This window comes from Dysidea avara, chromosome 4 (assembly GCF_963678975.1).
Source record: "Dysidea avara chromosome 4, odDysAvar1.4, whole genome shotgun sequence".
In the NCBI taxonomy this organism is placed as follows: Eukaryota; Metazoa; Porifera; class Demospongiae; order Dictyoceratida; family Dysideidae; genus Dysidea; species Dysidea avara.
In genome coordinates this window covers 44,737,553-44,760,335 of record NC_089275.1, presented here as the reverse complement: position 1 = coordinate 44,760,335, position 22,783 = coordinate 44,737,553, and the positions used below count along the sequence as shown (strand labels likewise).

The 22,783-nt window shown below is 39.6% G+C and overlaps 3 protein-coding genes across 5 annotated transcripts; 1 reads left to right on the top strand and 2 right to left on the bottom strand.

Moving 5' to 3' along the window:
• Positions 1-214: 214 nt before the first annotated feature.
• LOC136252331 (uncharacterized) lies at positions 215-1,516 on the bottom strand. Its single transcript, XM_066044745.1, has 5 exons — positions 1,326-1,516; positions 1,024-1,251; positions 733-958; positions 635-676; positions 215-587 (listed from the first exon to the last, which is right to left on the bottom strand). The coding sequence occupies exons 2-5, from the start codon at positions 1,240-1,242 to the stop codon at positions 271-273; spliced, it is 804 nt and encodes a 267-aa protein (XP_065900817.1). The 5' UTR covers positions 1,243-1,251; positions 1,326-1,516; the 3' UTR covers positions 215-270.
• On the bottom strand, positions 1,383-3,680 carry LOC136252330 (uncharacterized). Its single transcript, XM_066044743.1, has 4 exons — positions 2,249-3,680; positions 2,146-2,193; positions 1,580-2,085; positions 1,383-1,520 (listed from the first exon to the last, which is right to left on the bottom strand). The coding sequence occupies exons 1-3, from the start codon at positions 3,639-3,641 to the stop codon at positions 1,640-1,642; spliced, it is 1,887 nt and encodes a 628-aa protein (XP_065900815.1). The 5' UTR covers positions 3,642-3,680; the 3' UTR covers positions 1,383-1,520; positions 1,580-1,639.
• Positions 3,681-9,409: 5,729 nt separating this feature from the next.
• On the top strand, positions 9,410-22,337 carry LOC136252329 (beta-1,3-N-acetylglucosaminyltransferase manic fringe-like). Of its 3 annotated transcripts, XM_066044742.1 has the most exons (12): positions 9,410-9,564; positions 9,616-9,975; positions 16,470-16,533; positions 18,617-18,659; positions 18,712-18,792; positions 19,049-19,175; positions 19,237-19,284; positions 19,341-19,429; positions 21,762-21,835; positions 21,887-21,984; positions 22,037-22,122; positions 22,173-22,337. In XM_066044742.1, exons 1-12 carry the CDS (start codon positions 9,457-9,459, stop codon positions 22,225-22,227), a joined length of 1,233 nt encoding a protein of 410 aa, XP_065900814.1. In that variant the 5' UTR covers positions 9,410-9,456; the 3' UTR covers positions 22,228-22,337. The 3 variants fall into 3 exon arrangements, 2 of the variants coding, with proteins under 2 accessions (XP_065900814.1, XP_065900813.1); XM_066044741.1 differs by having other exon boundaries at positions 9,410-9,975; XR_010699465.1 differs by lacking the exons at positions 22,037-22,122; positions 22,173-22,337 and adding an exon at positions 19,513-19,646 and having other exon boundaries at positions 9,410-9,975; positions 19,341-19,448; positions 21,887-21,942.
• The last annotated feature ends 446 nt before the right edge of the window (positions 22,338-22,783 follow it).

Below are 22,783 nucleotides of genomic sequence, written 5' to 3'. Positions count from 1 at the left end.
TGTATTTAAGGAATTTGTACGTAAACTATGCCATACAAGGATCCAAGAATTTTTAGATTCTTTTAAGCAACAGAGCGCAGCACACAAAGGCTTAGCTACTTTGGCAGGACAAAACCTAAGGGACTCACTGTTAAGTCATCATGTTAACCTCAAAAGCAAGTCATCCCAAGGAACAACATCAGATACATTATAATAACGATATGTCAAGACACTGTTAAATTATTAAAGAATCATTAATTGCAAATAAATCATAAAAATGTATCGTGTCATCTATTGATTTGGTTTAATTGTGCGTTCATACTTTTTCTTCTCTAGTGGAACTTCACAAAGTTGAAGGGGTGTATCTCGATATCCCTTAGAGCTGTGATGGGGAGTCACAGTGTGCTTTACAAGGTGAGCTGCTCTAACAGTAGGATAATTCATTGCACTTAATTTTCCCCTTGCTGTACTCTTGAACTGGCTAAATAATGTCTCCACTGCACTGCCAGATAACCTTACTGGACTTATAAAATGTTCTGGGTATTCGTCTAAAAACCAAGTGGCAAAACCAGTGAATCCGTAAACACATACTCTCAGTAGATCCCATGCTAATAAAGTATACATTATAAATAGGAATAGCAACTGTGATTCTTACTTTGCCAGCTAAGAAATCTGGGATCTTGTGTGCCAATGGACTCTAAATAGAATATTTTTAGCATACTGCACAAGATGACCTCATTTAATTAAACTAACCTTCAGAAAGCTCGTTGTACCACTTCTCAAAGTGACTAAATCCTTTGTGGATAGACAACATGGGTTCTGATCCCATGCTTGTGATTTTGTCATGAGACAAAAATCCGTCCTCAAAGAGATCTCTGCACGCTTCTAAGTACCGCAAGGTCAGACGAACATTGTCAGCATCATCTGGTATAGGGGATTGTGTAACGTAAGAGTTAAGCTCTGACAGAACTTGCTCTTGCTAAAGGAAGAACAAAATCGTATTACACACTATACACAAGTATGCAATATAGTGATAACACAGACCTGCATGATCTTGGCTGGGAACACGTTCAGTTTTGTCCACGAATCACGAATCACATGGATTTCACGAAGCTTTGGAACCATTCTTGCGTGCCCTATGTCTCGCCGCTGGCATTCCCTTGCAAACATGTCAACAATTGCTTTCCATCCAAACCCAGTCCCATTGCCATCCTCAAACGACCTAGTTCCTCCATCCTGTGAAGCATACAATGCGTTGATCATGTTCTTCAGCTTGAATGAAAATAAAACAGGGTGATTAAATACCGGTATAGTACAGCTAACATGTACAATACACTAGCACATACCTGATGACTTGGACATATGAGCCAATAAATATTGTGGAGGGGATCACATGGATTGGAGAACCAAGGCTTCACCTTGAAACGGTCAGTTCCTTTGCACACACCATACACACCACTAACTCCATGTGTAGCCTTCAGAAATGTGAGGTTAGGTGCAGCACCATCACAAATAAGTAAACTAGTCCTTAATCCATTAACCTATACAACACAAAAGATAACTACATGCAAGTTGTCCATGCAGCATGTATCAAACAAACCTGAAACAATCGGATTGTTTCAAAGATACATGCTGAAATAAACTTAGCAGACACAGCATCTTAACTGGTGAAATAGGGACCAACAACGTCAAATCCTGATGTGAGGTCCCTCCACAGAAATTGCAGTATGTAGTTGGTCATCTTTGTGTGTCTGTCCTCTTCAAGCAATTGGTAGACATCTAGCAGTGATGCCTGATCCCTTTCTGACATTGCCAACCCAATTATCTGATGGTTCCTAGAGTTCCACATCAGAGAGGAAACAACTTTTACCTCATCAAATATAAGGACACCGTTTGACTTTGGTCTGCACTTTCCACTGCTGGCACAAGATTCTTTGAAAGCTTCATAACTTTCAATCTGCTTTAAAATTGACTCATTTGAAGCACCAGCTTCGTGTAGAAAGGCACCAGTATAAGACTGAATAGTAGAACGTGAAGGCAGTTGTAACACATTAAAACTCTTGAGAGCCTCATATGCCGCTGGACTGCGAACAAAAATGGCCAGTGCTACAAAATACATAGTTGTGGTATTCTCAATCATACAACTTAGCTAATAAATGAACTAACCTATTCTAATAGTAACCGGATTCCAACGGTTACCCCTCTTGCGGTTCACTGTGGTACAAACAATTATTATAATTAAAATACAGCACTGTAGCATTGCCCTTACTGTTCCGCAGTTGATCCTTCAGAAAGGTAGTCTGAGCACACCTGTCTGATTGCCATATGTTACGCATACTGTTTCCAATGTGCTTTGATTTAGCTTCCCCTTCCTGAAATACCTTGCCCAATTCATCATTATGTTGCTCTTCGATCTTTTCAATAACAGCATTCAACTCATCATTCTGATCATCGTCTAAAGTAACATCTAGATGTTCATACTTGGCAAGCTTGGCTTTATCTGCTGATCTTTCTCTCTGGGTTGCCTTCTTTCGCTTCTGTGCACTGGCTGGGGATAAATGCTTTAATTTGTAATTTGAAGATGGCTGCTGCCTCTGGAGTTTTGTAGAAGGATCAACTTTACTACTCCTGTTTTGCTGGTGGTTAAGCAAAGCACGCAGACGCTTGCATTGCTTACAGAGTACAACATATTGGCTCTTCTCTTCCATAGTAGCATTGTGAGCTAGTTGATGCAGCAATATACAGTGAATTGAGTCAACCCTCTGAAAAGGTCTCTGCCATAGCCGAACAGTGCTGATGTGAAACCTTATTACTTTGACATAAAAGTCAAAGTAATGTTGGTATTCCAATCCTGGACAGAATTTATAGCTGGCATTTTGGGAAACCATGTTGATTACCGGGCGGGCATTATCCAAGGATTCTATCGTTCCAGCTTGCACTGAACTGAACAGAGCTTGAACGTCATATGTAACATTGTTAGAATCAGAATCAAAAAACAGAGCTCGCACTGGGGACATACACCCCACACCTGCTACCTGCTGGGTGTCTTGTTGAGAAATTTCAAGATATTCCCTTTTCTCTGACCGTCTCATGGCAAACACAAGATCAGGATAACTTTCTTCTAGGCCAGCGATATTCTTTGTAGTAAACAAACCTGACGGTGATAAATCAGATGATTGACTGCATGGAGGTGGTGGGTCTGGTAGTGAAGATGGTTGCTTCGGCAATGGAACTGTTTGTGCAAGCAATTTATATGGTTGATTTGGTAATGGAGCTGGTGGGTCTGGCAACAGAGCTGGTTGATGTGATGACAGAAGTTCTTGATTTGATACTGGCATTGGCACAATGTCACTATACGAATTATCAGTTCGCTGTACCGGAAGATGGTGTGTATTCTGCAGCTGCAGTCTTGGCTGAAATGAAATGAGCTGAGAAAATCTGGGGAGAAATGACACAGAGGCTCCCCTACCCATGGGGCAATGCAATTGTTGAAGTCCATAAGTATGCAGCTGTGCAGGATTACAAGCATTTAACAGCGGAATAAACCTGGGAACTTCTGGTATTGCGTTATGTCCTGCTCTACCAATGCCATGGTGGGCATCAGTTAAGGAAATTAGATTGTTCCCAGGTAAGTCGGCTCGTTGTATGATTCCTGGATTCATTTCGAGCCTAACTCTTTGTTGTTCATCACAACTTCGCCGTTGTGGTGTTCCCATCACCTACTCTCGAAGAACACGACGAAACGTTCAGCACTTAATACTCGATTACACGCGCTGTTACCTCGATTATTAGCTGCTATCTCGATTATAGGCGCTGCTATCTCGATTATAGGCGCTGCTATCTCGATTATAGGCGCTGCCCTCTGAAGTAGGCTTCAGCATTATACTGCTTCAATCAACAGATATTAACAGTCTTCTGTTCACAAAAAGGTATTGATATATGGCTAGCTGTTCTATGGATTGAAGTAGGAGGGTTTGAGCGCTGTGTGTTTGTACAGCCTATATTGAGAGTTAGACACTCTCCTCTCTCTTCTATTATTATGTACTCTTGCTAAAGTGTATTGCAGTCATACTACGTGGGGATTTGACCACTAGTCGTGCCCCCATGGGTGGAGTATTTGATTTTTCAAAAATTCAAATCCCCACCCATTTCCCCTTTATGCCCGGGAGGGGGGAGGTGGGGGATAATATCGATAGGTGCATAATACTCCAGCCTCTACTGTTAACACTTCAGTGCATTGTGACACATCCATCAAACTGGTGTTGGTTACTAAAAAGAATTAAAACACAAAATGCTTCATACTCACTTTCAACAATGGCTGTGAGTAGTTCTGTGATGTGATCTAATGCCAGACTGGCACTGAGGTTGCCAATCACGATGTGAGAAAACATTCTGGTGCTGAAAAAACGAGAGGAAGAGGCGTCTCCTCCTAAGGTGATTTTTGCCCTCCCTTTGTACTGTCAGCCTGGCAGGAAACACAGCTTAGACACCCTGTTAGAGCAACGTGCCCTGGCAACGTGAGTACCAGAGCAGGTTAGTATCCGGTATAACATGCGCAACATTATCCGGAAAAAAATAATGCGTGAAAATTTCTAAGTCCAAAGTGTGCCCAAAAAAAAAATTCGCCCGGAGCGAACCTGAATTTTATTGTTGAGGAGCGCGTATCCAACTAAAATAAATTTCAGTGCGCTTGCAAGGGATACAGGACGTGGACTCTGTTCTTCATTTGCACTCAGGGCACGATTGTCTACTGATATCCAGAGTGGCTGATGGTGATTTCGAAGCAAATATAGTCGTATACTGGTATTTATACAAGTTTGCGAAGCGGAAACGTAGCGTATTACAAGGACTGGATACTCTCACCGTAGCTAACAATGGTGGCGAGATACAAGCTAGCTACTGTAAGACTGGTCACAAATAATATACCTGGACTGATCTACATACCGTACGCAAGGAAATTTATACGTGAGAGAATTTGACGAATCGGGTTTGATTAGTCAAAATTTTCTTAAGTCTAAATTTCCTTGCGTACGGTATGCATACAGATCAGTCCAGTTAGCTATATTATCTATGACCAGTCTTGGCTAGCTTGTATGTCGCCGCCATTGTTAGCTACGGTGAGAGTATCCAGTCCTTGTAATACGCTACGTTTCCGCTTCGCAAATTTGTATATATACCAGTATACGACTATATTTGCTTCGAAATCACCATCAGCCACTCTGGATATCAGTAGACAATCGTGCCCTGAGTGCAAATGAAGAACAGAGTCCACGTCCTGTATCCCTTGCAAGCGCACCGAAATTTATTTTTGTTGGATACGCGCTCCTCAACAATAAAATTCTGGTCCGGTCCGTTCCGGGTATTAACGAACGCCAACTGTCTCTGGTATTGTTTATAACACCCACCAACCTTAACTTCGTTATCTATAGTATAGTGTAACTACTATAAAGTCACTGTACATGAATCATGATTCATGTACAGTGACTTTATAGCAGTTATTGTACTTTCACCTACAGTGGAAGCCCCCCATGGCTACTAATGTTGGCCATCTTAAGAGACTGGAAAGACTTCATTCACGGTTTTCATCATATGACTCTGCCAGATCTTCTGCATTTAATCTTACTTTAGTTGAACGTCGCAGATTTCATATTGCCATACAAGTATACAAGATCTTAAAAAGGCTATCACCCTCCTACTTACTTTCCACCTTCAGGTCTGCTTTATCCGTCACAGGTCGTGCAGGGCGCAATGTCCATCGTTTGTATGTACCTGCTGTGCGATTAAACTATGACAAACGAAGTCTATATTATCGTGGCACAACTATATGGAACAGCCTGCCTACCTCAATCACCGAGATGAACTCATTAAATAGCTTTAAGCTAGCTTATTTAAGTCATATTTAGTTAATTGTGTGTATATATGTACCTATATTGTTTTTGTATGCTTGTTCAGGGCACAGCTGAAAAACAGCTTTTGCTGATGCTGTCTCCCTGTCTAAATAACATTAAAAAAAAAAAAAAAAAAAAAAAGCTAACTGTCTCTGGTGTTGTTTATAACACCCACCAACCTTAACTTCATTATCTACAAATTGCTGTAGCTACAACAATACAAGTATTAGATACACTCTACATGTGTTTTGCCTATATATGTATGACAATAATATTACCCTTAAACACACAATAGAATTGTATTATTTGCTGTGGCACAGCACATCAAATAGTTTGTGTGCAATTTATAGCATTTGCACTCCTAAGTACATGTAAAACTTTATTCATGCAGTCCTCATTGGATTATGTCCCATGCATGCAATAAGCATTCAGTGTCATGTATAGGGCTCCTCCACTGGGGGATGAAGAGCTACAAAAGATCTAGGGCTACATGGCATCTTATAGGTACTTGTCTATAGGATTTTCTATAATTTCTCAGGCTGTCAGCCATTTTCCAGGTCATGCACAGCAAACAAAAAACAACAAGAGACTCTAATAGAACAGTCACTCAAGAGATAATACTAATAGTGTACTCCATGAACACTGTTGACACAATCAATCAGGGCTGCCCAGAGAAATTAAGGGGCCCAGGGCAAAGAGTTAAAGTGGGGCCCTTCACCCAAGTTGTAAGGTGAAGACCAAAAAAAAAAAAAAAAAAGTCACAACCTGCTGGCAATGACAATAACTACCCATCACCAACCATATCTCCTTATCTATAAGCTTGCTACACTGCTCCTCTGAAGAATACTGTGACTGCTCTATTAGAGTATTTAGATCTGACTGCTCTATTAGAGTATATCGATCTTTTAAACAGGTATTCAGGGGGCTCTTCATGGGGCCTCCTGGGGCCCTTTTCAGGCTGGGGCCCGGGACAAAATGCCCCAGTTGCCCCCCCCCCCCCCCCCCTGTGGGCGGCCCTGCAATCGATGTGTATGCAGGGGCAGATCCAGGGGGTTCAAAGGGTTCCATGGAACCCCCTATTTGGAAGAGCCTTAATATTATTTGATGAGCTGTTGCCAAGTTTTTTCAGAACACCAAAATCTGTTTATCAGTCAAATAAGTACTCATTGCAAACAATAGTAACAAAACACTCATTTTACCTTTCTTCACTATAAACTCATTTAAAACTGCTACCCCATGCAGCATCTCCATGTGCAATAGGCATCCCTTAAAAAGTTGTTTAATGGTTTAAAAGTCTTCAGTTGCATTTCTAAAGACCTAAATGGTAAGATTTAACAGTGATACATTACTGATCATGAAGAGTGTGTTTGCTATGAATTATTATACTGCTAGGTAGCTAGACTAAATTTGCAATTACCACTTTTAAAAAGTCTGGATCCGCCCCTGGTATATGCCTATATTGTATAGCAGCAATGTTAAAGGCAATTGATGTGTGTTTTAAACTACTGCAATGTTCATGCATAGGAGTAAACAAGACCATCAATGAGTACATATATGTACCCTTATGGACGTGCCTGTAACTATTAAAAGTTTTGAAACTAGCATGGCGGTGCTGTTAATAGAAGAAAGCACTTTTCAAATATTTCTAAACATTTTCTGGTGTATCTATGGTTTATTCTACCATTAGAGTAGAGGCTGGTATTATGGGACAGGGGGTAATATGGGTCACATAGCTTAAAACAAGTGTAGTGGGTTAAATCCTGCAGATTCAGGAGTAAAGAGATAGTACCTATTCAGATCATCACAGATAGTGATTATAAGTCAACCACAATACTAATTAGGGAATAATATAGCTCCTAAAATTTGCTATATCATAATGGAGGACTGTCAATGATTGTCTTTGTACCACTCACTATGCAGTAAAGAATACGAAGATGTGAAGTGCATGTACTAAGTCAACTAATCTACTTTGACTGTCTACAGTGTCCCTGCTACCTTTTACATATGAAATTTACCATAATCAAATACGAAATAGTCAACTTGCAAGCACAGCGTCTCATAATACCCCCATATGTCTCATAATACACACACCTACAGTGTTCCAGAAAAATGATTAAACAGACCACCAAATGTGATGAAAATTTTTGAAATTTTAGGATAATATAGTTTATGGGCTTACCTTTCCCTATTTGTATTGTGAAATACCAGGGTTACAGTTTAAGGTAATAGCAATGCTTTGAAGTTAAGTGTCTCATAACTACCACCACTACTCTAATTGGGTAGGAATTTAACTTATAATGCTGTGTTTCAGAACTAATTATTATAGCTCATGTGTGAGTGCTACCAACGTAGCTCATATGTGTGAGTGCTACCAACGTAGCTCATGTCTGTGAGTGCTACCACCGACATAGCTCATGTCTGTAAGTGCTACCGACGTAGCTCATGTCTGTGAGTGCTACCGACGTAGCTCATGTCTGTGAGTGCTACCGACGTAGCTCATGTCTGTGAGTGCTACCGACGTAACTCATGTCTGTGAGTGCTACCGACGTAGCTCATGTCTGTGAGTGCTACCGACGTAGCTCATGTCTGTGAGTGCTACCGACGTAGCTCATGTCTGTGAGTGCTACCGACGTAGCTCATGTCTGTGAGTGCTACCGACGTAGCTCATGTCTGTGAGTGCTACCGACGTAGCTCATGTCTGTGAGTGCTACCGACGTAGCTCATGTCTGTGAGTGCTACCGACGTAGCTCATGTCTGTGAGTGCTACCGACGTAGCTCATGTCTGTGAGTGCTACCGACGTAGCTCATGTCTGTGAGTGCTACCGACGTAGCTCATGTCTGTGAGTGCTACCGACGTAGCTCATGTCTGTGAGTGCTACCGACGTAGCTCATGTTGAGTGCTACTGATGTAGCTGCCAATCCACCTGTCCCTCACTGAACCAAGCCTAGCTAACATCCCCTTTATTACTTTATTTTATTCCCTCCTACGGGCTAAAAACATACAAAAAATGTGGAATCCAATTGATTTGTGGTCAGCTCATGCCTAAATTCCTTTAAAAAGAAAATTCCTACCTTACCCTAACAGGCCAGGTACCCTCTACACCTATCTCCAGGATTTACTATATTTCACTCCCTTCCTGAGTGAAGGGAGGAGGCACGGTATTAAACCGGTGACTGGTTTGTGGGGACTTCCGGTGGTAGGTGACAACTCACCCGGCGAGACGATACTGGGGGATCGGTCGATAGAATCAGTTGTTGATCTGTTTGTGTGTATCAGTGCCACCACGGCCAGAGCACTAGTGAAACTTGCTTGAACCTCTTTATGGTTACAATCTGACGGCTGTCACAGTGGTTCACGGGGAGACAAAAACCTACTGTAGGATATCGCTCCGCTTCAGTGAGGTAGAAATGTCATTGTTCTCCGTCTCACACTTTTACGCACGACAAGTTGAAGTTCGATCACAGGAGTCAACAAATGGCGCATTCTGCATCACGTGCGTGATTGGCTGGAGGCGTGCGTGATTCTTTGTGTGCTAACCACGGTTAAGCTATTAACCTTCATCAGGAGATTTTCCCAATCACGTCACAAATGACTCGAGGTTTAGACACCGGCGGGCAGAAATATTTACGTGGAATACTCACTCTTTGTGTTGTGGTATCCATCACGTCAGTCTGCTTCTACCAGTATACCCGGCAGGTGAATTCCCTGCCAACGTTTTATATGATTAACCAAGAATCTTCCGGCAAGGAAACAGAACAGGTTGAATTTATCAGCCGAAACTATTCTTCTACAAGCAATCGGACTTATGTAAACAAGACTAAAAGTGATAGTAGTGCGGATCAACAGCCCGCTAAATCTGACAAGGAAACTAATAACTCCGAGTCCCCTACTAATCAAGTCAAGTTAACTAAACCTCAAATCAAACCATCAGTATTGAGTTCTGTCATTCAAATAAACTCCACTCATGTTAATGGTAAACTCCTGGAAAATGTAGATGTCAGATGGGATAAAAACATATATTTTTCTATTAAAACCACTACTAAGTATTTCAAAGATAGATTACCTGCTTTGATACCAACTTGGTTTCAAGTTGTAAACAAGAATATGGTAAGTACATTGCTAAATTTACATGCTAGTCTCTGTGAATGCACAACTTTAGTTATAATGCACTGGCCTATCAATGTTAATGTCCCCCCCCCCCCCCCCCCCCCCCCTGGCCAGTACAGGGAGGGTGGGGATTCGATCTCTGATAGAAATTCAAATTCTCTAACCTGGGGATAAATTGTTAGGTCAAATCCCCACACTTATGAAGAAGGAATTTGACACAGAACTTCGTTTTAATCACATGCCACAAGTATCACCTCTTGTTCACCTTCCCACTCTTGGCAGGTGCATTTTCAACTCCCTTCCTAAAGCCTAACAATTGTCCATACTGGAGTGAGAGGGACTTAACATTGATAGGTGCATAAGATTAACTATATGGTGCAACCTCTCAACTGAGATGGTCGGTCATCTCAAGATAGCCATTCACTACATTATCATGGTCCTGACTGAGATTTATCTGAGTACATATATGGCAACCTCTGTAATTATAGAGGGCCCAGGAGCTTGAGACGGCCAAATGGCCGTCTATATCTTGTGGTTTTGGATTTGTTTATTTTGAAGATCCAGAGGACGCACGAGATGTAAGTGCTTGTTGTTTAGCACAACAACTTCTCTAGGAATTTGTCACTCACTTACACACTGAAAGTGTATAGTAAATTGCCTAGTCAAGACTCACGGTAGTGAGTCGCGCGGCCAAGAAACTACAAAGCGCACGCCCAATTAAAAGACGCGTGGCCACTACTGTGAGTTATTTACGTGTATGGCCGGTTTCACAATATTAGTCCTAAATTATGCAACATCTCTCAATAGATTTGTATTGCGTTACGTGATAAAAAAATCTTTAGGAGTCGTTATCATCATCATAGTTTTCTTGCGACCTCGCTAAAATAAAAAAAGTAACCATCGCAAAATAAAAAATAGACGTATTTCACTTTATTTCTCTACCTTATGTTACAACTACTGTCACGTTATACCAGTCAACCAGTCAACATAGCCGTGTTTGTATAGTCCATCTAGCACTGACATTATCCAATCCTGGTTTGTCTATACGCGTATTTTCTTCAATCAACCTCTAATCCCTACAATAACTTTTAAAGACACGACGTGGACACAAACTCTAATGCCTGATAAACAAGTTGTGACAGCGTGCTGAACTGTAAGTTCCCTAGGGATGGCGTTTTAAGCAGAAATCTTTTAAATTCCATTTAGTACCACACCCCATGCGAGCATTTATAAATCGCCAGTTGTCTTATGGTTTGAAGAACAAGATCACTAGCGAAGGTGCTTTGAGCATACTCTTCAATTCTCTATTTACATGTAATTTTTAATAGATTAACCACAAAGGCCGATAAGGTGAATACAAAAGGTAACAAGCCTTTAGGGGTTACCACCTCTATGTAGTGTGTACCATGTAGCTTGTGTTGTGGCTTTCATTAAGTATTATGCACACACAAATGATGCAACAAAATTTTGTAATGGATTGCTCGAATGTGGTTCGTGGTTTGCCAGTGACCATGTATGAGTTGGGGTTGGTCCACACAACTTACACAATATTCAAATTTCATGATGGCCATGAAAATTTCTTGCCATATGGTAAACATACAACAATGTGTAACAACGTTAATTAACATCACATCAAGACTTGACTAAAAATAGTTCCAATAATAGTGATGATTTCTTGTATGTCAGCATGACGATACTGAGACCTGTAAAAGAATAAGCAGGCACTGAAGTTAACCTTAAATTAAACACTCATGCAACTAACCTGGAACATCACTCACAACACCAAAAACACTTGTTTCGATATCTGATGACACAATCCAGCAAGCACTGAATTAAAAGAGAATGTACAAAAAATCAATATGCCGCGCTGTGTCAATAATAGCATGGATAATCAAAATGAACAAAAATTATATCCCAGGCTAAGTGAATGAATAACATAACTATTGGGTAAGCAGAACATTAGGACATTAGTCAAACCAGATTTCAAGGTCATGAAAATGGCTTCTTTGCAAGTGAGCAACCACCAGAAACATTCAATTTTAGGTTTCACTGTGCTTTTTAGCAATGCAAAATAAAAGGCTCCATGAGAAGTTTCCAGAAAGCAGCACAGGAAGTGGTTTTGGAAAAATAATGACAATATTGACATGCAATGCGGGTGCCTAGACGTGATGCGGGCGGAGGACGGGAAACTACAGTCTCATTTGGAGTGGCCTAACTGGTAAAGTAGATAATAACAATAACAGCAGTTGATGATGGCCAGGCAAAGAACTGCGAGAAGAACTACTATGATAGTATGATAGTAGGGAAAATTCCCACCCCTATAGCTCTGCCTAGGGGCATTAACTAGCATTATCTACAGCTACTGTATTATGTTGCTGATATGTACATTCAGGCCAAGAATAAAGGTGAAAGTGGTAGTAAGGCTCAATCCTATTATTCTGCTGAACAGGCAAGGGAGTCTGGGACTCTGGGGGCATGCTCCCTCAGGAAAGTATAAGTACTACAACTTTTTTGTTTTAATTGCTTCATCAAGTATAAAAATTTCAGTCAAAAGGTGATGATCAAGCTCTGGTCTTATGCACTGGTTGGAGTGGTTGTATCGATACTGCACTGTGACATCCTTGAGGGGTTAGTGCTGGCATTGTCCATGGCAATTTTATTCCATCTCCCCGAGTCTTGATGATTGAGTCCTCCATTCCTTTCTCTGCTGCTCCAATCCTGAAGTTGTGACCACAGTCAAAAGGTGACGATCGAGGCTCTGGTCTTGCATCTATACTGTACTGCAAACACAAAACAGCTGAGCGCATCAAAGAAAAACCAATATGGCATCAAAGCCAGCAAAGTGTGTGAGTGTAGGGCTTTCTCTGGTGGGTGACAATGCAAGAAGCCAACCTCTTAAGGACAACATCAGCAGTTGGTCCACAACCACCAGCAGCTGAAAAGACAAGTGGCGAGAAACATCCCATCTCCACATCACGCACCCGCTGGTCATAAGCCCTTCTCTTCTGTTGTTCATTACGACGATGACAAGTCGACACTGGTACTGATTGATAAGATGGGGCATAGGGATTGAATACATGTACATCAAAGTAGGCACGCTGGTGTGAAATACCCCAAAAACCACGAGCAGCAATATCCAAGCGAGCACCATCATCTACAACAGCACTACGATAAGAAAGGTTCTCACTAGTCAAAGGCTGAAGGCCCAGCTCAACACAAACATTATGACAAATCCCCTTCAGCAAATGAGCAATAGAATCATGGATTTCATTATAACAGACAAATAAGAATCCTCCCCGAGGACAACTTAAGGCATGCTCAACAGTAAAGGAGACACCACACACAGAGGAAGCTGGTAGTAGAGCTGGCATCCAGCCATATCGCAAGCAGAGGGAATCACGAAAATCACCTTTATGTAGATGAAATTGATGGATCTCTCAGAGGTAAAGCAGACAACCAAGTGGAGGCACCAGACTCACGGACAATGTCAATTGAGCGGCTTAAGGCTGAAGGTGCAGATTCTTGAACTCCTGAACTAGATCTTTGCCATTGTTTGAATGGATGGTAAGCCTCTTGTTGTTTCATGAGCAAACATCTTGTTTATCCATAAAGCAGATGTTTAGGTGTAACAGGGATATCATCTTGTGGATTAGCAGACTGGTAGGTTAAAGGCCTTGGTTTGACTAAAGGTGCTGTCATCAATTCTTCATCAGTAACATCCGAATTTCTCATATATAATAGCTACTATTTTTTCACTACTTTAATATTGTCTCAAAAGTAGTGGAAGTAAAGCTCATTCATTTTTATCTTCCTGTTTGGTCATTGTTGAAAAAAACTTAGGATCTTTTACTATCTGATTGGTAAGTTTCTTGAGCTATTTCTCTGCAGCCACAAAATTATTAATACTTTGGTGATTTATGAGTGTGCATCCAGCTTCCTCCCATCATTTAGACAATTGTGGATGAAGCTAAATTCCTTGACTATCATTATGAACTGAGTCCATGCTATCATCCATATAGGTTGATTTCAAAATAGTTTCAGATCTAGAAGCCATAGGATATCTTTGTACGACGCTTAGAATAGTGGTGTGCTACCAGTTGAGCCAAAAGAGTATACATCTTAAACCAAACACTCGTCCATATTCTGTAACAATGGTTAGTGCCCAGCATCAAACTAAGGCTAATGTTATGCCTTTACGATGTCAGTGGCTGGTTTCTAAGCAATCAGAACTTACTCCCCTTTTGCCAGCTGATTTACATCGCATTGTTTCTTTGTCTAGTGAGAAAGGTGCCTCTTCTTGGCTGTAAGTGCTTCCCATTGAAGAACATGGATTTGCACTCCACAAAGGTGTGGATGTCAGTGTGCAAGGATTTGGAGAAACCATCATCAAAAGGCTTTCTTTGATGTAAGAATTTTTAACCCCACTGTTCCTAGTTATCATAACACAGCAGTTTCTTCTCTGTATAAAAGGTTTGAGTGCGACAAACAGCATAAGTATAAACAGCGTGTATGAAATGGCCTCTTTCACCCCATTGGTATTCTCTACTTTTGGAGGAATGGGAGATGCAGCTAGTACTGCTTACAAGAGGTTGGCATCCCTGCTTGCTGCTAAGAGAGACCAGAGTTATAGTAATGTAGTGTCCTGGATTAAATACTCCACCAGTTTTTCTTTACTGAGACCAGCTGTAACCTGCTTGCGTGGAGTCAAGTCTCATTGTGGCAGCCCAGTGACTATCGGAGCACTTGACCTTGCAATATCAGGGGGTCAAGTGCTTCCATCACGTGTACTTTGAATTGTTGTTTCTTGTTTTTGTTTTTTTACTTGTTATATTTATATTTTAAAAAAAGGAAAAAAGGTTCATGGCACAACACTGCTAATACTAAAAATCACAACAAGATATGCGAAGCTTATCAGCATCAACTAATTATATAAGTCCACAATGACTGAAGAATTGTATGTATTTGTGAACTGAGGCTGATTCTGTCAACTGCTGAACCCATAACCAATTAAGACAAGCAAATCCATGACAAGGATTCACCGTAGTGACATAACAATCGTGAATCTCTTTTTACTATTAACTTTATGTTGTGACATAGCTGAGATGTTTTTACAGATAAGGTGACAGACCATGTCATAGCTACAGAGACTTTTGTGGAGAACTGATTTGAAAACTAATCAGGAACCAACCCTGAAATGAGTCTGCTGTTCAATGATCTCCTGGACTAAGGCTGAGGTAACCTGAAGGGAAGTCAAATTCAAAATTAACATTGGCAAGAATGATTACACAACCCAAGCCCACCCATACGTGCTGGAAGGTCAAGCAGATCTCTTTCTAAGTCACTGACACATTTGCCAGTAACAGTAGGAATAAATTCTTTAATGATGGATAACTCAAGGGGTTGAAGAAAGTCAGAAATGTCAGGTAGAGTTCACGAAAAGTAAGTCCATTTACTATCAGTGAAAGCACAATAAGCTGTAGCCTAGTGCCATTCTTGGGCAACCATGGCAATGAAGTTTGAGACAAACTGGCTGGATACTGCTGTGATTTGATAGCATTCACCTGAACAACCATTGCTTGCAATTGGCTGTACAGATTACTGTATATCAATGGAGGATAGGTACTAGAAACACGAGAACGCTACATATATTTTTTTTGAAACACTGACCATGGAGAAGAGAATGCCATATATCATATCACATGGAATGTTTTATTCCAATATCAGAAAGCAGTATGCCATTACCAATTTATCTTATAGCAAGAGTTAAAAACAATGAGGTATGAGAGTGTCCAACTGCTTGTACCTGTAAGTCAGTAGGCTACTTTGAAATTAATCTCATTAAATGGTTTTAGTAGGTAGGAAGTCAACAAATTTTGGAAGGTTTCTGTAAAACTCAAAAGCCTTTCTGGTGAAATGAATCAGCTAATGTGTGGTCAAATGAAACTACAACAGAGTTATATAGCAGTTGGATATGCTCCTTACCACATTGTTACCTCATGCTTATAGTCAATGTTCCTGTACCAGGTCTGGAAGACTGAACAAAGCTCAAAGAAAACATGATATTTTTCCATTCTGGCATTGAAGCTTTACTCACACATTTCAAATATTAGGCCAGGCAAACTTGTTTACTTGTTTCTCATCCGCGACAATTTGGATTTCCATTTGGGCGGGAGGTCATTTTTCATTATCCATTATTAAAGAAAAACCTTTTAAGAACTAGTACTTACTTATGTTTTACCACCGTCTCCGAGGTGCAAGTTACATTTGCTGTGTTGTAAAATGATAGCCAGCATTCTTAGCATCAAAATAAGTGTGCATGTGCTTGATAACAGCAACAATGATATTAGAGGTGGTGGGGTAAAAAGGGATGCAGGCGGGGATGAGAAATGATTAATCGAGTTTGCCTGGCCTAAGTGCCACCTGTATTTCAAGTAAATGCCACATTTGTGATGTCACTACATGCATATGAAATATTCTTGACTGTTGCATTTCAGCTTACAGTTGTTAGTGAAAAATCTGATGTTGGGACTGCAATGGCTGATGTAATGAAAGAAGCAGGTACATATGTTGACTGTTGAGCTGTTTTATTTGCTGCATGTGCACTGAGCACCCTCTGTCATGTGTATCCTAAATGTATGCACTATGCACATGATGTTTACAGCATTTTTAAGTACACTATATAAATACAAATCATACAGTATGGTAGTACTGTATAGTAGGGACCACAAAGGAGTAGGCATGGCCAATGAAATAACATCACCTAAAGACAGCCTCAATTTCCTGTGACAACGATGAAACAGTATCGGTTAGGTAAAACTATTGGTTAGGTAAAACTAAGCCCAAACAAGCTTTCAGATTGACCCGAAACGCTTTCAACAAGTTGCTATGGAATTTTTTAAAAGTATTTAACAGAATTTTCTAGTGACTGACTGAGTAACTGACTGACTGACTGATGCCTTGCATAGATCCCTATTATAAATACTATTTTGTTTAGTTTTTTGTTGTACCTAGCACAGCTAGTTACAGTGTAACTTGTGAACTAGCTATTAAGTTCCTGTACAGCTTATTAAAGTACGTACTGTGCCAAAATTGGAAGTACATAGGCCTGCAGTAACGTGCATAGTTTACTTCATATTAGCAGTGGCGCCGCTCAGATCTATGACCTGTCTCAGTACGATGGTCTGTGTTCTATACACCCGGGCCGGAAGTTGTCGAACAGGCCCTTTTAGTTGTAGGGAGCTTAGTCTTGACTAACAGGATGAAGTAATACAATTTCCACTCAAGTACCATCCAATCACTCGCTGATCTTGCCGTCCGGCACTGAGTGACTGAGTCAGTGTGTTCAGAGGAACAAGCCGTCGAGTATCAGCCATCTATTACGTAATATAACAAATCTCTTCATTGATTGCAGTCCAGGCAATGGCAAAACTCGAAGTGATAACTCAGCAGCCTTAATGTTTCACGTGCAACACTTGAAATTATAAGTGCCCTGCTCTCTCAGTAGCATAAGCGCTTTCTGAAATAATTTTGTGGAGTCTTCAGAGAAGTGTTGATATGGAGAATTAATGCCTTGGTATGGTTTCAATGCTTGAAGAAGAAGACAACCACCTGATTGAAGGTAAAAGGAAAGACAAGGCGCACAGGGTGTACACTTGTCTGAACCCCAAAAGGCACATCCCACCGGTGAGTTTGTTTTTGTGGCGTAAAATGGCGACCGTGCGCTGCTTCGTTTGGGCTCTAGGCTTGCAACTATGGTCAGTGAGGTAGTGAGACAAAATTTCAAGTTTTGGAGACTTTTTAAAAATCTATATCCAGTCACCAGTAAATGTTTTCTTGTGTTTAATGCTGTATTTCATGTTAGATGGACTAATATTATTCCGTAAAGGTGATTTTCGTGGTATAAGATGTCTCTAGGATGATTTTTAAAGGCGGAATTTTGAGTGTCGCACATCACTTTCAGGGGATCCTTACTTAAACAGTATGACTGTACTGTTTGATAGAGAACATTTCTTGCACATCATGTACAAACTGGTCTTATTGCCCTCAACAGCAGGTTTGATGAATGCAAAGCTGTATGAATACTGTATCAAATTTCACTGTCAAAATCAGCCAGGTTTGAATGGTCTGCTTTTGCTGGCTGCTTTTCCCAAGATCAGTGTTAGCCATATGAGTTATCTGGGGCCTTAAAAGGAACTCTGGGCTACCCGAGTATGACTGTGTGTGGCTGTAGAGCTCTGTGCATGGTGTTGATTAAAGACCCATGCTGCAAATTTCCTTTCATTGTTGCAAGTTTTGATGATACCTGAACAGCCCATAATTTGGCATAATTCATCCCTATGTATTCTTCTTTAATTCTTTTCCACCCCTTGTCTAACACTCCTAACCTGATGAAGTCGACCACGAGTTAACAATAACTATCTAAAATGTGGGAAACTTCGCTGTTGAACTACATTTATGGTGATGCTATTGAAGGTAAGTAATATTATTGGTGTAAAACTCATTAAAATTTGGTACACGTAGCTTTAACCATTATCAAGCCACAACACATAAAATATTTAAAACTAGCATTTCTCGATTATGCAATAAGACTGGTTTTTCCCAGAGACAGTCACATATGCATGATTCTGTTATAATTATGCAGGATTAAATTTAAAATTAACAGATTGTGATAAGGGCCACACAAAGTAAGTCATGTTTCTTCCTAACTGTCAATGTATCATGTCTCACTTGGTACAGAATGGGTCTCTGTTGTAAAACTGGAGCGGAATTTGGTGCATATTACAAAACTTTAGAGAAGTACAAGAGTGAAATGAAAAGGTAAAAATTACGTGACACAGTCTGACAAACCAGTCTTATAGTCTTTCAAGATATCCAAGTTTGATAACTTATAAATTCTCATGCCTACTTGAAACTTTACCGCTATTGGAAAAACTTCTAAAATGTTTAAAGGCGCTGCCTTGTTTACAAGCAATTGATTTGGAAAGGGTATAAGACTGGTTTTGTCAAACTGGGTCACATATGCTACAGTATCTTTCTACATGTCATTTGTACTGATTCCTTGCATACTCCTTAGTTTTCAATGGTACTGTCACTTTGATGATGACATGTATGTCAATGTACCAGAATTGAGTAATCTCCTGCAACAATATGATCCAGGGAAACCGTATTATATTGGAACAACAGATGATTTTAAGTATATTGTGAGTACATTGTCTGTCTATCGGCTCACCATGCAGTGTATGTGTGTATTTTATTTGTTAGCATACTGTCACGAGTGCTGCAATCAAAAAACTGCAAGAAGCAAACATTGTAAGTGAATATAATATTGTTTATGGCTGCTACGTGACTTTGTTTTCTGTGTACAGCCTCTATTGAATAAGAATTATCAGCTTTGTTCTGGTGCAGCTTACTGCATTAGTCATCCACTAATGATGGAGTTGAAACAGTTTTTCAAGTATGCGTGTTCTCACAAAGTATTTGTGACTGTATTAACAATAACCCACATAGCTCATGTGATTTCCATTTTTGTTGCCTTAGTACTATCTAGCATGTGTAAGGAATGGGTTGCCAAACTTTTAGCCAGTTTGGGGTGAGGAGATTTGAAGTGCTAACTAGACTACTATGTACTACTAGGATGAGAAAGAAATTGATTTACAGTGACTATACTAAAAGTTAATAAACTCATAATTTATTTGATGCCATATTTTCAGATAGCAGTAGCAGTTTGCTATTGACATAATCTTATTTTGCATTAGTCTGCATAGTTGGGACATGGCTCAAAAGTATTCCTCATGAAATCCACCAAGTTATAGTTTTAGTCCTGTAATCGCTCATGCACTCGAGGGTGTTTTAAATGAAGAAAATGATAACAACATCATTTGCACCTACAGCATTGTACATAGATAAACAGACAATAGTACCTTACATGCTCTTTAGGCTACAGGAATGAAACGCAGATATTTGAACTCTTGATGAACAGGCAAACAAGGTGGTGTATAGATTTAATTTGAACTTTTCTTCACTGAGTAACAACGTGATAGAAATTTGTGTAATTTTCAAGAAATTTCACCCATCATTTTCCAATGCATTTTTATTAGAAAAGCATATTTGTGTAAATTTTTGCTCGGACTGTCACAATATTATTATTATGTAATAGTTGTAACGTGGGCACAAATGATTTGCCTGATATATGTGCACAAGCACGAGGGTCACAAGCCCATGGGGAAGTTTGTACACATGAGGCAAATCACAAGTGCCCATGTTGCAACTAATAATTATATGTTCCACTTGTCGATGATTCATCTGCAAGTGTGGAAAACTGTAGGCAGGGTATATTTTGTGAACCTAAGAATAATGACAAGGCTGAATGCAAGTGTATCGACATAAGCATGCAGAAAGCTTTGATTGTGCTTGTGCCATTAAGAACAAATGTGAGCTCATAACAATGTTTTAAGTGTACCAAAGAACTTACTTTAGCCATAAAGTTGTTAATACATTTACAATGCTAATGGCTTACAGTAGTTCATCCATGCTACAGTATGTGGCATTACAACAGGTGTCAAGTATCTATCAAAATTAATCAACATAAACTAACCTGTGACCTTCCTCATTAATAAAACAACAAACTACCTTCACTTTCAAGTACACAGTTTAACTCTGGCTTAACTCTACATTATTTGCAAAGCTAAAACCAACAATTGATCCTGTAAAATGTCACTATATTATAGTTGCAGTGAAGATGTAACTAAACAATCTGAGGAATTTTTTTTAGCAGAAATGGAGGTGGTACATCAGAAATATGCTCTCTCCTAGGAAGGATATATTTATAGCTGTAACATGGGCATGAGTACAGCCCTCGTGCTTCGGGTGGGTATATCAAGCAGATCACAAGTGCCTGTGTTACAACTCAGTATTATGTAACACTAGAACTTCTATTGCAGGCTAATAGCCTGCCAGGTGATTAACCACCCATGCCAATACTAGTGAATCCACTGGATTTATTTTATATACATGTCTGAAAAATTCGATTGTGGCTAGGCAATAGGTAATGTTATGTTGCAGCTACTTTTGTTATAATGAATGGATGAGTCCTAAAGATATCACGGAAAAGTTGAGTTTTTGCGAATCACGGGGAATTTACAAGTGCTTTAATGCTATCAAGTTGTTTGAAGATTAATTACAACATGTTAAAGTGGTAAGCTTCGTTGTAGCATGATTAAATCGTGTTATCTGTAATGTGGCTATGGTCCGTATTCAAAACGTGACAAAACACTTGTGTATGTGCAAGAAGACTAGTTCTCACCTTCAAGTAATGTTTCCCAGCTTGTAGAATGGCAAGGATGCTGAAATTCCTCCATCTGAGTACTTTTTGTGGTCAAACACCAACTTGTGATAATAGTCACGTGAGCATTATTTATTCCCATAATCAATTTCAGTCTGAGCTTTCATAAAACAAACCGGGCAGTACCGCTACCTCGTGAGCTAGAGGGTATTATAAAATAATGCCCTAACCACAGGGTATTATACAGATAAATGCCCTGACCACAGGGTAATATCAGATATGTATACCCAAAAATTCCTTTGATCTGCTCACGCATAGTGTTACATATGATACACTGTTTTACCTCCCTTTCTCATTAATGCATTCCTCAGCACTGATAGTACTACTATAAGACATATATATACCTTCTCTTCTCTTTGAAGTGAAGTGTGATAATGGTACAAGTCCAGCATAGTGAATAAAAACATTGCTATTAGCATTACCTCTTTTATATATACGTATATAGTGGACCAAAAGCATTCACTAGAATGTGTACAATACTCGAAACAGTGGATGACTTTACAGTTGGACAGGCTATAGGTAATGTCCCAACTGAGTAGATGCATATTAATTGTATTATTATTGTAATAGTCAGTTTACTAGGACACCATCGCAATCTTACTACCAGTATCAAGACTCAGCAAACTTTACATCTTGAGAAAAAAACTGCTAAAGAAATTTCAAAATTTGTAAGCTAAGTTGTGCTGCAAAAACATAGTTACATACGAGTTATGTTTATAGGTCTGTGTAGCTCCAAACTGTACTAAAAAGCAGCTAGAATCATATGCTAAATCAATACATATGTCATTGTCAGAAGACCCAACAAGGTATCTTTTATATTATGTCATGTACTAACCATATTGTTGTACTTTTACAGGTTTTTAGCCTATCATTGTTTACTCTACCCAACTGTATCATGGTGTCATAAGTAATTTATTTTATACTGCATCTATACACTACAATTATTAGCTAACTTTTTGTACAACTGATAAATAAATTCAAAATAATTTCATTCGTCAATGATACAAATTCATAAGAGATATGGCAGGAAACTATACCATTTATGCAATGGAAACAACTTGCAATAAGCAGTATTTGGAATGTTGACAGGATACAGATATACTTATGTAGCTGCACATCTATACAAAACCTAGCTAATATGGATATATAGGTATATATCTGATACCAAAATGTTGTATTGCTACAGAATTAGCTGCCTGCTACAATATAGTGGGAAAAAGTAAAAATTATAAATTAATATAATTATATATAGTGGTTTGAAATTGAACTTGAGGTAAATTTTTAAAAACTAATCAACCATGCATATATGATAGCTGAGGTCAAATCCATGCGTGCATGCAAACATCCCAAAAGCACTACAACCACTGCACAAGGCAATATGATGATGGTGTTCAAGTGAAGTGTACAGCATAATACCAATGTTCAGTATTGTTGATAAAAACATAACTACATTTACAATATTTTCCC

What these genes read in the sequence shown, in the direction of transcription:
- LOC136252330 (XM_066044743.1), bottom strand. Translation starts at nt 3,641, where the DNA reads ATGAATCCAGGAATCATACAACGAGCCGACTTACCTGGGAACAATCTA. An exon ending in GAAGGATCAACTGCGGAACA is followed by an intron (nt 2,194 to 2,248) that starts GTAAGGGCAATG and finishes TTTGTACCACAG; the next exon opens with TGAACCGCAAGAGGGGTAAC. An exon ending in TCCGGTTACTATTAGAATAG is followed by an intron (nt 2,086 to 2,145) that starts GTTAGTTCATTT and finishes TGTATTTTGTAG; the next exon opens with CACTGGCCATTTTTGTTCGC.
- LOC136252329 (XM_066044741.1), top strand. Translation starts at nt 9,457, where the DNA reads ATGACTCGAGGTTTAGACACCGGCGGGCAGAAATATTTACGTGGAATA. An exon ending in CTAAAGAAATTTCAAAATTT is followed by an intron (nt 21,985 to 22,036) that starts GTAAGCTAAGTT and finishes TTATGTTTATAG; the next exon opens with GTCTGTGTAGCTCCAAACTG. An exon ending in TTGTCAGAAGACCCAACAAG is followed by an intron (nt 22,123 to 22,172) that starts GTATCTTTTATA and finishes GTACTTTTACAG; the next exon opens with GTTTTTAGCCTATCATTGTT.
- LOC136252331 (XM_066044745.1), bottom strand. Translation starts at nt 1,242, where the DNA reads ATGATCAACGCATTGTATGCTTCACAGGATGGAGGAACTAGGTCGTTT. An exon ending in TCCCAGCCAAGATCATGCAG is followed by an intron (nt 959 to 1,023) that starts GTCTGTGTTATC and finishes TTCTTCCTTTAG; the next exon opens with CAAGAGCAAGTTCTGTCAGA. An exon ending in GTACAACGAGCTTTCTGAAG is followed by an intron (nt 677 to 732) that starts GTTAGTTTAATT and finishes TATTCTATTTAG; the next exon opens with AGTCCATTGGCACACAAGAT.